This window comes from Saccoglossus kowalevskii, chromosome 6, assembly GCF_978046115.1.
Source record: "Saccoglossus kowalevskii chromosome 6, keSacKowa6.1, whole genome shotgun sequence".
Lineage (NCBI taxonomy): Eukaryota > Metazoa > Hemichordata > Enteropneusta > Harrimaniidae > Saccoglossus > Saccoglossus kowalevskii.
The window spans coordinates 30,375,534-30,388,961 of record NC_140646.1 but is presented as its reverse complement, the minus strand read 5'-3'; the positions used below and the strand labels follow the sequence as shown (position 1 = coordinate 30,388,961).

The following is a 13,428-nucleotide window of genomic DNA, read 5'->3' as shown; positions in this document are numbered from 1 at the left end:
GACTTGCTTTAAATACAGTGTTAAACAAAAAAATAAAAATGAATAAATTAAAGCAGATGGCTGCACAGTAACACAGACTTTGTCTAAACAAGGCTATAAATAATATGAGTCCAAAGTGGTTGATAAATGTTTTATTTTCATGTACTTTACTTTATATATAGATTGATATTCTTGTACATTATGTCTCATAGGTATTTATGTATTCATAAATTATATACATTTGTTATGGTCCTTTTTTGACCTGCCAACGATAATGGAATCCATTTTAAACTGGCATCCAGTTTCTATAGAGATGAATGCGTTCAAATATGCATAACTTGAACTTTTTGTAATAAGTTCTCAGATGCAAATGGCCTCTGTGATATTGCTGAAAGGGAGAAAGCCACAAGATTGCTTTTTTTTTTCCCTCTCTTTTGCATCTATGTAACCACGGTAATTGGAACAGTACATTAGATGATGGGGGAGAGTAGGACACTGTTTGAGGGGCAAAGTCCTTTTTTATCTTAATGAGATCTCGGTGGCTATCTATTTATCAATCCAACTTAATACTGTACCAAAATGATTTTTGTACCAAATGAACATACAGATATCCAGGCTATGCACAAATGAACATACAGATATCCAGGCTATTCACAAATGAACAGTACCTGCACAGATAGGAGGTTTATTTCTGTCAATTCACTCCAAAATACTTGCATGATAGAAATGCAAAAAAAATTAAGCTAATACTCACACCACTCATCTAAAATTGAATTATGCTACATTTATAAGTTACAATTAAGAAACTTTCATTTTCAACTTGTCATGATTAAACATTAAATTCATGACACAGAAAATAATTATCATTCATTTAAGTATTCTTAATTTTCAATTCAACTGACACTGCTGAATCAGTGCCAGAAAAATGGAAGGCAATCATTTGCATACTTTGTCATATTTGGCGATGGTTGATTTTCAGTAACGCAACAAAAAAGAAGAGACTCACTTCCTTGACTGTCAAATATGGTTCTTGCACCTGTCTTGTGGGGTCTTCTACAAAATCATGTAAAAACTGTTTAACAGCATCAACATTATTGGCTAGTGGATCCTGAAATTAAAAAAAAAAATACATTTCAAAATAAGTCATCGTCACTGAGACAAATAGTCATATATTTAAATATTCAGAATTGAAGATATCATCACCAAATAAAGAAATCAATATTCAATATCAAAGCAATCAGCCATGCATCTTTTTAAAGAGAAATTGAAAATAACACTTTTCATCAAAAATATTCATTTTAATTTTAGTGAACCACAAATATGAGTGAACCGCCCAAGTTTAATTTGTAGTGAGTAAGATAACCATATAAGTGACAGTTTTAGATAAAGTCGAAAATGAATGTTGACGCACACGGCAGACAGACGAGCAGTAATAGGAAAAGCTCCGGTTTGTTGATTAACAGCGGAGCTAAAAAGCTAAAAATAGATAAATAAAATGGCCATCCAAAGCTCCCTTTACTCTGCATCACGAATACGAAAAACAACAAAGTGACGAACATCATGGTTTGCTGTATGTAGCAAGTTTGAAAAAAACAAATACATCCATACACGACCATGATTCGATTACGGAATTGCAGAAAAGTTTAATTTTAATGCATTTGCGCCCAGAGTATGTCGGGGCGTGAGGCAAATCATAGGTGTGTTTGTTAATTATTAAATTGTCTAGTTAGACTTCAAAATGTTTTCTATAATTAATATTCATTTCGCTGTATTATTTCTGTTCAGCAATAGCTTTGATGTTTAGTTTAGATTATTCGTATTCCTATTATATCATACCGTACATTGTATTTGACCTATGATGTTATTATCGCGATCAGTGATTGGTTTAGAACCGACCTATCACAACTTGACAATTGAGGTCCTCGCGCCTTTGTTATCATTATTATTATTTTTTACATTTTGTTGTTGTTTCAAGCTGATGTCGATGCCGATGTTTCCATTTCAAAGTTCAATAAATGTCAATCCTGACATGAAACGTTTCGACTACGTTCCGACTACGTTTGTTCCGACCTATAGTATACAGTGGCTATACTTCGAACCAAATCACAGCCACAAATGGTTACCATTTAGCCATTTTAAATTGAATTACAAAACAAATGGCTGTGCATATGTAAATGCTTCAGTCCAGGTATACCAAAATACAGGTGCATACAGATGCACAAAGGTCAATCAATAAGTTCCTGCTTTTAATTAGTTTGAAAAATTTAATGGAGCACATAATGAACAGGACATTGTGGAAAATGACAATGGTTGTGAACGAGCCTGTAGTTTGACATACTTTAATCAAATTTCACACAACACAACTTTCTGAAAGTGAATTGTTTAGTAGAAAAGAACTGAAAATGAAATTAGTAACACTGTGGTTACTACAAGTTTGTTGTTGATAAGTAGATTTCTTACACACAGGGTAAATAAACCATTGTCAAATTTTGAACACCTAGTAAATACACCGTAAAAAATACATCCTAATATTCAAAATACACAGTAAATAAAATACAATTATATTCAGAGCTTACCTTTTGCTCGGTTCGAAGAAAGTTAAGAAAATCTGACAAAGAAACAATTTTATCCCTGGAAAAAAACACAGAATAGATCTAATTGTGTCAGCTATTCATATCTGTGTCAGTCAATGTCAATGACTTAGTCCATGTTAACAATTACCATCCTTCAAATCAAAGTAAATCTTTCTTAAGAAATAATAAGATAATATGCAAATTAGTTAATCAATATGCATGGCAATGGCTTTAAATCTTGTCTGCACATTACCACAAGGTACCTATTATTCAAATTTGATCAAAATCTGCTGAGAATTTTTTGAGATTTTGCTTACACAGAATGAAATGAGATAATTAATATGCAAATTATTTACTTAATACTAGTATGCATGGTCATGGCCCAAAAACTAATGTCTGCACATTACCCCCAAGGTACTAAATGTGCTAAATTTTATCAAAATCTGTGCAGAATTTTCTGAGATTTCACTTACACAGACACACATAATTTATTACCTTTCTAAAAATAAAACTTGCATAATTATTTCCATATTTTGTAAATTGATGTATATTTGGTCCAAAATTAACAAGACATTATAGAAAAACTATTCACATAAGATGAATGCAGGGAAAGCATGCATGAGATATAGGCATAAATGGACACACAAATGCACAGGTCATATCAACGTGTATAATGGCCGACAGTCAACCATGAATGATCGATTGGGAGATGGTGCACCTGTATCAGGTCTTAATGTCAAATGTGAACGAAATAGTTCTTGCTTACACACGCAAATGACCGCATCTATGAGTTGCTGTTCTAAATCTTGTTCAATCAGGAACCAATAAAACAACAAATGTTTTGACTGTACGTGTCATACACAATAACTTGTATAAATTTAATGTACATTTGAGTTATTCTCATTTTAGTTGACTTTCTTGTTTTTTATTTCAAGAAATATTACCTACACCAACAATTTGTCTTTCTAGAATCAACTTACCCATCTGAAAAAAAATCCACGAATCTATCAGCAATCTGCAAAAAAAAGAAAATATTAAAAAATTAAATGCGAGAGGGCTGAAAACTGAATGTTTTTTTGAATGTTTTTTGGTTGTCAATCGTTCAAATAGAATGAGCACAGTTTTTACGGTATATGCAAAATCTTACTTACAGTCAACTAAAAGTTTCAAACTTCAAATAATAGAAAATAAACTTACCTCATAATTTGTGCATGTAATGCGCCAAAATGATTGATATTATACATGTATTATTAAATAATAAGTACTAAAGACGGGTTAAAATTTCACATTTCTTAAAATTTGTATGTCAAAAAGAGGTTTTTTAGAGAACAAAAAATATATAACTTACTAAATCGCTAAATTTCCTCTGCTATCAATGTTTTACAATTTTAATGATGAAAAGGCTTTAAGGTAGATCCCAGAAATCTGCATTCTTTACAATTAACTGCTAAAAAATACCTGACATTTTTCAAGAATCCAGGCAACATAAAACTATCTAATCAAATGACTAAAAAAACATTTTTTTTCAGTGAACTTACCTCAGGTTGATGTACAAGTTCATGGTAGAATGCTGCAAATGACTCAAAACCAATCTCTCCTCTCTTTCTTGTATCAACGTCCTATGAAAATAAAACAGACACAAAATATTTAAAATAATGACGATTGGTCAGCCCTATTTGGATGATTCAAACTAACAGCTGATGTAGAAAATGCAACTTGGGTTTGTTATGCGGCGGGCGGAAAAAATATGAAGATAAAAATAAGTTTTGTTAGCAATTTTTTGCACTTACAAGTTGGCGGGCGCAAGAAATTACGCTGAAATAAATTTTATTTTTATTTCATTTTCGGCTCTTTTTCATTCGGCGGGTTCACAAAACAAGGGATAATAAAAGTCTGGCCCAAGTTAGGTTTTAGTATGATGTGAATACAAAAATGGCTGCCAGTCGTCCATGTTGAATCCCATCACAAAACAAGTACAGGAATGAGCATACTAAATAAAATTCTACTATTTGGCCTGGTTGGACTGTATCATTGGATGAAGATGAAATGAAATCAGCTCAGTGAAGTCTGTAGAGTAGTTATGACCATAATGGCCACGAGTCAGCCATATTTATTCAGTTCATGTATTGTCTTAACAACAGAATCATTAAATATGCATAGACCTTATCAATAGTTAGTTTGTTTATTTTTAGCACTGAGGTAGAAAAAGCCTACATTCCATTTGATAGTGAGACAATATTTATGTCAGAGAAATATGGTTTTCCATGCTCACACGTGTAACATTTAGCACACAAAAGAGACCCAAAATAATTTTCCAAGAATACTCACCTTAAATAATTCCCTCAACTTAGTAGTACTAATTTTACAGTTTGCTCGTGGCAGAAATGATTTAAGATCTTTGACAGTTACTCTATGAGAACAAGCATAACATAGCAAAATAATAAGTACCTTGTCCATAGTAGTTATTTTAATACCACTACACATTACAGAACATACTATGGAAATACTATTTTCCACAAATTAGATACATAATAGGAAACTTGAAATTTTACAAACAAATTTTCTCAAACACTGGATTGCATAAAGGACATTCTAATAGATCTACTGTAAAATACTTTATTTTCGCGTGGAATTTATTTTCGCTGAAGAGATGATTCCGTGAAAATAAAATCCAGCGAATATACTTTTTTTCCTATATTTCACATTAAACTCATCAAAAATCAGTGAAAATAAATTTCATACAAAACGCCCAAAATGCCTTTTCAACGAAAATTAATTCCAACGGAAATAAAGTATTCATAGCAGTACATGGTGTAAAGGGAAAAACAGTCTGGGGGCGAACACACTTTTATCTTTCACAACAGAAATTTGTACGCATATCAAAAGAGTTTGAGACAAATTCATGTTTTACTCTATTGAGCATGTTACTGCACGTACCGGCATATGCAATTTATTATAAGAGAGAACCTCTCTTAATGTATAATGAAAAACTATTATCACCATGGAAACTGACTAAATTATATGTCAATTTTTTTAAAATGTTTTTATAATATTAGTACGGTATTCATGTCAATAATTACCGGCCTATGACTTTTTCATTTCATGTTACCAAATCAAATTTGATATTTGATGAAATAATCCCTCAACAGAAAAAAAAGTGTAAAAATGCTAATTTTTGAACATTTTCCATGACATTTGCGGCTCTTGCATCTCAAAAAATTATCCGGTGACCCTAAGTTATGTTTTCATTTTTGGTAACCTGTTACTATCTATGGCTTTTTGAAATTAAAATATGCTTACAGAAATTCAGAAACAGCAACAAGTTGCATAACATTAAGTCAGAGCTAACCAAAAATAGATAACTCATAATAAAGAAACATGATGACAGTGATATGTGATGAAGATCACATCATAAGCGAATTCTCATTTGAAAACAACCTTTTTCATGCGAATTAATTAAAGTTGTTCCAACCAATAGCATCACAGAACACAGTGTGTGCTTGGAAATGTTCGACTGCATAAACAGAAATGAGTGAAATTGTCATAAATTGTCATGGTAACATACCCCCCCCCCTCCCTTCTGATAACTAAACAAATCTTTCACTCATCTGTCACTTTGCTTATCAGATTTTGTCATGAATAAACGCCTGTATCACATGTTTACTGTATAACATATATACATATAGGAAGGAATCAGTGTTCACTACGCTACAAGATCAATATACCCCCCCAATAATGTAAGCACAGGTAAATTCCAGAAAAATAAAATAGTTTCTGGTTGATCTGTTTTCTAAAATCAATTTGTGCATTTTTTTTTTTATTAAAATAAGACTTCAGTTTTATTTTTTTGCTCAAAAATTCTGACAAAAAGTAAGGCCATGACATGCACATCTCATTGATGCATGCTATATCCAGAACAATAATATTCTCCGAGCCTAATAGTGACCACCCATAAAAAATATTGGCCAGTCCCTTACATAAGCAACTATATTATGTGTCGACATCACATCTTCTTTCGTACTAATTTTTTGTCACTAATTACTGAAGAATGACAAACATGATACAATATGCAGAGTAATCAATATCGAGCAATAAATATCAGGATACATTTAAAACACATTTACACTTGTACACCAGGGTATTGAAACATGAACAAAACGAAATGAACACATTAGCAAGGAAATTGACACAGTGTAGCGATTGTACTATGTCATCAATCACGCTGAATCGTGAATGGTGTCGTCTCAAGGAGAGAGATATACTAAAAAGGTTATGCCGCTAATGACAATCAGTTTCCATTCACGATCGACTGTACGACTCAGATTGATTCAATGGTTTCTCTATCACATCGTCTCACATTCTGCTTCAACAAAGAACACAACAATATGAAATCATAAATTATCAAGAATTCATAATCATATGACAATTTTGATTTGTAATTTTGGGCATGTTAGTTCAATAGAACATTTTAGAGTGATTTATTTGCATATCACATTTTCTCAGCTGGAGACATTATACACACTTTCGTTCTGCATCAGGAAATAAACTACATTAGAAAATCAACTGATTCAGATCGCGAAGAATACAGGGATTATATTAAAGATGATGATGCAGGTTCGGAGGGGTCACTTATATTTCACAATCAACATGGCATTGACTTTATACTTGTTATATATTTTTGGTTAGCTCTGACTTTACATAAATGTAAATGTTATGCAACTTGTTGCTCTTTCTGAATTTCTGTGAGCATATTTTTATTTTCCTTGAAAATGTGCGATTTTGCATTTTTTAGTAGCAGCAGCCTGTCGGCTGAGATAGCTCCACTGTTAGCAATGCACATTTCAATTAAAGAACTGCAGATATCATTAGAAAATGAACAATATGTATAGTATCAAAGCAATCGGACTTGCTGTTTTAGAAAATTAGAGAATTGAAGACATCAACATGAAATGAACAAATCTAAGAGAGACCTACCCAAGGTACATATACACCAAGTATTAAAGCATTCAGGCTTGTAGTTTTTCAAGAAGAAGTCGAAAAAGTAAAACATTGACACAGACGACGACGGACAATCACTCATATGATAAGCTCCGATAGTTATCAACAGTTTAGCAAACTAGTAAAAAACATTTCCAACTTTTATTCCGTGTAGCTGAGTTATCATACATTTAGGGTGACCAAGAGATGAAATTAATGAAAAAATTACCATTAGTCTTTATTCATGTCAGGAATATTTCAGTTTTGTCTATTTCCGCCCCAAACCTGAGATGCTATGTAATTGCTGTGATATACGAGAAGCATTTGTGAATGTATTGGACTAATCACTTGGTTTGCTATTAAAGCTGTGCACAAAAGAGTTTTGGCCTTGCTCATTTTTTTAAAATCATGATGAAAATCCTTACTTTTTTTACAGTAGTTGCTTGGAAATATGTTGAACATTCAATATTCAATCCAGTGCAAATATACAAAACACAACAGGTCTTTAGAATACAATATGAGATTCTCCATTATCAACCCCATAATGTGTGAGTAGTTTTAAAATGTGAAAAAATAGATTAAAAAAAATGTCTACAAGAATGATTATCAGACATGACATTTAAAAATGTGTCTGTCACAGGATTATTTTAAATTTTAGAAAAAAAGTTCTAAAATATAAATAAAAAAAAATATATGCATGTGTACCAATTTTGGAAAATAAATTGACCAGAATGCCAGAATGTGTGAACTTACTTTTACAAACAGATTTTTACATATTGCACACATTAGACATTTGAATCATAATTAGTTAATTACCATTAAAGAGTATTAAATGTAGACATTAAAGTACACAAACACTATGCATGTACCAAATTTTAACTTATTTTAAAATAAAGGACAAAATAAGGTAAAAATAGTATGCAAAATTATCTCATTAGTATGCATTAATTTGCACCAAAATCTACTAAGGTTATGAGTTCAACACAAAGTATAATTCCAATCCTTTTTAGTGGTTATTGATATTGGTGGAACATGATTTGATACATGCATCTATCCATCCACACATCAGTATAACATTAGCCTTCTTTTGTGCTCTGCACACAAGAGCAAAAAATAGTAATTCTCACATATTTAACAAAAATCTGCAATTGTCATGTATACCTTTGTATATAGCAAACATTTTTAAAATTATTAACAGACTTTCATGCAAACTATACTAAGATGACAGCATTGTTGACTGTTTTTCGATTTCTTAGATAGAGCCTCAGAATTCAATGAAGCAGAGATAAAAATAAGGAAATGAACACTCAGACCACACTTGATACTTACGAGTTGGATTTATTTCTGTCCATTGAATAAAACTCTTTCCATAACCACCTATAAAAAGTTGAAACTTTCACAGTTAATGGATCTTGTGATGAGTGACTTTCGTAGTAACTGGTCGTCATGCTCCCTCAATCGATTTACAGTTGTAAAAAATGAACAATGAAAACATGCTAGTATTTCACGCTATTCTGATATAAGATACTGTCCTTACAAACACATTGTTTTTTACTGTATTTGCTCTATTACAAGCGCATCTCTAATAAAAATGCACACAGACCAAAACATGCATCTTGAATCTATTGTGTACTGCATAACCATTTATTTTCACTGACATTTATTTTCACTATTTTGATGTTTTGAGCGTACCGTATTCACTGTGTTTTAATTTCACAAATTTGTTTAGGAAACAATGAGTTTTATTGTTACTTTACATATTCACATAGATTTAATTTTATAGGATTTTACTCATCAGCGTAAATATCGAAATTAAAACCAAGTGAATAATTAATGCATTTACAGTACTACATGTATATCATACAAATACATGTAGACAAAACTCTGTAATATACATTTAAGCACATGCAATAAAGCAAATACAGTACGGGCCATGAGGGACACATTTCACTACTGAAGTGCTTAAATTTAACTCTCAACCAATCAAATTTCATAGAACATACATGTATAGTTTCATGTTACCAAAGGAACTGTTCCAAAGTAAATTGTAATAACAAATTCTTTTATAACAAATAGTTGACTTCAAGTAATGGTTAACCATTGGTCCAATAAATATAATATCACTCTTTCTAATTTCAAATTTGCACAGAAGTTTAACAAGTAATTTGTTAAAAATAATGTGCGCGTGTCTAGATCTCATCTCGTACTAGTCGCTGTGCTGCATACATGTATGTCATACAAATTTTATGCTAACAAAACTTTTCATGAATGTCGTTTGCAATTTACTGGATTCATATTAAAATGATACAGCTCATAACTGTGACAATTTAAGAATAAAAAAAAAACATAAAACCCACCTTTCTACCATGAGAAGATGACACGAATTGAGAGTATCTTTCACAAGCCAAGCGAGACCTTTCATCCACATATCACAAGCATCGGGAGTTATCGCTGCAATAAAATAACATTTGTTCAATTAGAAGCACCTTGTAGTAATGTGCAGACAAGATTTAAAGCCATTGCCATGCATATTGATTAACTAATTTGCATATTATCTTATCATTTCAATCTTCTCCAAAGGTGCATTATTTTGGACCATTATCCTATCATTGATATATCAGTTGCAGAAAGGAAACAAACAAACCATGACAAATACATTTGTGTCTGGCATCTGACTACGCATGAACGGCCGCATGAACGGCCGCATATTATGCATTATATATAATCAATGTTCAGACAGGTATAATTACATGAGTGTCTGGATAGAATCACTTCTAGAAAGTTATTAAATGTGTTGATTCAATCTCTGATTGTATCACATGGCTATGGTGTAACACTCACAGCTGTGACATCATATGTGATATGAAATGCTCAACGCGACGATATAATTAAATTATGTCATAATTTTGTAGTTGTTCAAAAAATGTAGAGAGAAAAACAATTCGCGCAGTAGTACAATATTATCACAGCGATAATTTCAACAGTCTCAGGCAGTTCTAATCTCTAGTGTATATACTCTAATTTTGTGTACATTTCTTTTGCAAGAAATCTGAAAATATTTATAGTTTTTAATATATTTTGAATCAGTAATTCGTTAATGAAAACTATTTGATGTTTGAAAGTAATCTCCACATCAAATACTTGCAGTTTCCTAAAGAGCATGCATTGTGCTTTCCGACACTGACACTAGCTAGGTTTGGTTGCTATTTTTCAGGCTTATTCCTACTTTTCACGCTCATCCTTTTTCTCGTGATCAGTTTTGTTACTTTCCATTAGCATTAAAATTATGTTTAGAAATAAGTTTTGATACTTTCCATTAGCATTAAAATTATGTTTAGAAATAAGTTTTGATTGATGCGCACAAAATGGAATCACTTTCAAACGCTCACAAAGGATAAACGCTCACTTCTCTATCTTAACCATCAATGATTCTGTTCCTGTGATTGGTCAGATGGTTTTCAGCCACCATTATGAATTTTAAAAATTTAGTAATTTCCAGTAATTCACATCCATGAGTACCGGTAACATAAAATGAGTGTAGTTTGACTCCATTAAAAACACAAAGTGACCAAATCTGAATTGAATTGACGGCCGGTGAAGGGTTGGGGGAAGCCAAGGTGTGTAATTGCGAGACCCTCTAAAAAGTAATGTCATAAATCTAAAAGATGAACATGCAGTGAAATAAAATGAGGGAAGATATCTTCATTTGTAAGTCTTCATCTTTCAATAAATCACTCTTCCAATGTTCATAATATTCTTTTTTTCACCAGCAAAATTCAGAAGCAATGTTTTTTACCTTTTTGTTTATTATGGTTTGTTAATTTTGGATCAAATGAACATAATCTCCCAATGAATACCAGTTTTTATCCAAATTTTTTAATGAACATGGAAAATAATGGAAGGTGACAAAAGTCGACTTGGCCTAAAAACTGTACTATATTATTATTACTACATGTATATCATAGTATTATATGCTATACAATATGCAAGTCATCATGGGAGGGAGATTTCTCGCAATTACGGTAATTCTGTAAATTGTATAAATTCTACTGATATCACTTTCAGTTGTAATCGTCAGAATCATTCATTTTAGATTAGAAATTCATGATTCACTGCTGTGCCTACATGTAATACACAACTCAACAAGTCAACAAACAGAAAGGGGTTGGTATTATAATGAAGTCTTTAAAACTTGCAGGCAGATACCTATCGCTATGGTCAGAGAAAACACAAGGTTTCATTGGTGTTACTGAATCAATCATCATGAGGTCACATGACTATATATGGTCGTTAATTATGTTTGATCAGATCTAGTGTGCAATGTCTTTAATCTGCAATAATGCTCCTGATATGACTGAAAACAGACATTACAGATGGACACAGGTAACCTTTATATCTCCTGACTGCACTTCGTGCTGGGGGGGATAGCAATCAATTAGGATTCTTCAGAAAACCTGACATGTCATATTCAGTATAACACGTCAAAATATACAACTAACCATCTATCTATCTATTTATGCTACTCAGGCCATTCCATTCTGACACAGAATGGGTAAATTATATGTACAGTATTGCAAATAAGAGAAAAGCTTTTCAACAAAATCAAATTTCATCTGAAGAGAAGCAGACTTGTTTGCTAGCATCAGCAAATAATACAACTGCATGTCAAAGCATGAACTCACACCAACATATACATATAAACATTAATAACCACTGGAATAGCATTATATGTTATGTATCCTGCAAACAATGCATATCCAATCACATCTGTATTTTATGTCTAAACTTTAGGCCCAGAAAAACAAGAGCAAGTTGTTTACTACAATTGATGTGATTGGACATTTTAAAAATTTAAAAATAGTCAATAAAATAGTGTTTTTATATTATTTATCATAAAAAAAACGTGATAAAAGCTATAGAGCGCCCATTTTTAGCACACACACAAAGGATCTAAATTAAGTTATAATTAAAAAGTTCAGAAAAAGGTACATCACTGTATTCCTTACTAAAGTTGCATGTTTGACATTGTACTATCAAAGGCAAAAAAAAAATTATCAGAAATACACATTTTTTATTTGTCATTATACACACACTTATATTTATATAAAAATGAATAAACAGAAATAAAAAAAATTCAATATTGTATAATTACAAATAGAATTCCCATTGTATTATTGGGTATATTTTGTATGTAGTATGTGTTACTGTATCTATCAGATGAAACAATTACGGTATTCGCAAGACATCCAAGGACAGGAGATGAACACAACCGATCATTTTTGTAGATTTGATTTTTGAGTTTTCAGTATCTTAGGGTGGCATCAAATCCATTCACAAGCATGACTTTCTGACTACTGATTCAAATATGATCTTCTAAATAAATCAATATTTCATTTGAACCATTCCCCATAGTTTAGTTTGTGATGAAAAGCAGTATTCCAGTAACCGTGCATTTTAGGTTCCTTCCTTCTAAATTTATATGACATTTGTTGCCACTGCATCTAAAAAAACTTCATCCTTCTCAGCTAGTTGTGTTTTTTTTTTTTTTTTTAACAAAGTCCGGAAATGAATTGGGCTCGTCAACTTGTACCAATAAATGGCTCCGAAAAACTTATGCATTCCTTGATTAAATTCATGTAGTAATGCAATATATTCCTTGACTGTGCAGAGTCAGAATGAAATCTATCTGCAGAGCTCACAATACACACCCACCAACCTACCAATTTATCCAACCACAGTCGGGATATGTAATCTATAACACCCCTTCGGCTCTTCCCAGCAAGAGGTGTTAATGTGATATTCAATAACATGCGTTATTTTGATGTTATTCTTGGCACGCTAAACTGAGAGCAGATATGCACAATTGAGGCAAGTCTATATATACACATGTACTCTCTAG

General features: G+C 31.9%; 1 protein-coding gene across 1 annotated transcript in view; it reads right to left on the bottom strand.

The window, feature by feature from the left end:
- The window catches only part of LOC100377901 (1-phosphatidylinositol 4,5-bisphosphate phosphodiesterase gamma-1-like), a 66,975-nt gene that overhangs the window by 31,404 nt on the left and 22,143 nt on the right, over positions 1-13,428 (bottom strand). Inside the window, exons 3-9 of the mRNA XM_002742208.4 lie at positions 9,887-9,980; positions 8,859-8,906; positions 4,881-4,962; positions 4,091-4,171; positions 3,533-3,567; positions 2,556-2,610; positions 986-1,087 (exon numbers count right to left, since the gene is read on the bottom strand). Coding sequence (XP_002742254.1) covers positions 986-1,087; positions 2,556-2,610; positions 3,533-3,567; positions 4,091-4,171; positions 4,881-4,962; positions 8,859-8,906; positions 9,887-9,980 — 497 coding nt within the window. The remainder of the gene's footprint in view (positions 1-985; positions 1,088-2,555; positions 2,611-3,532; positions 3,568-4,090; positions 4,172-4,880; positions 4,963-8,858; positions 8,907-9,886; positions 9,981-13,428) is intronic.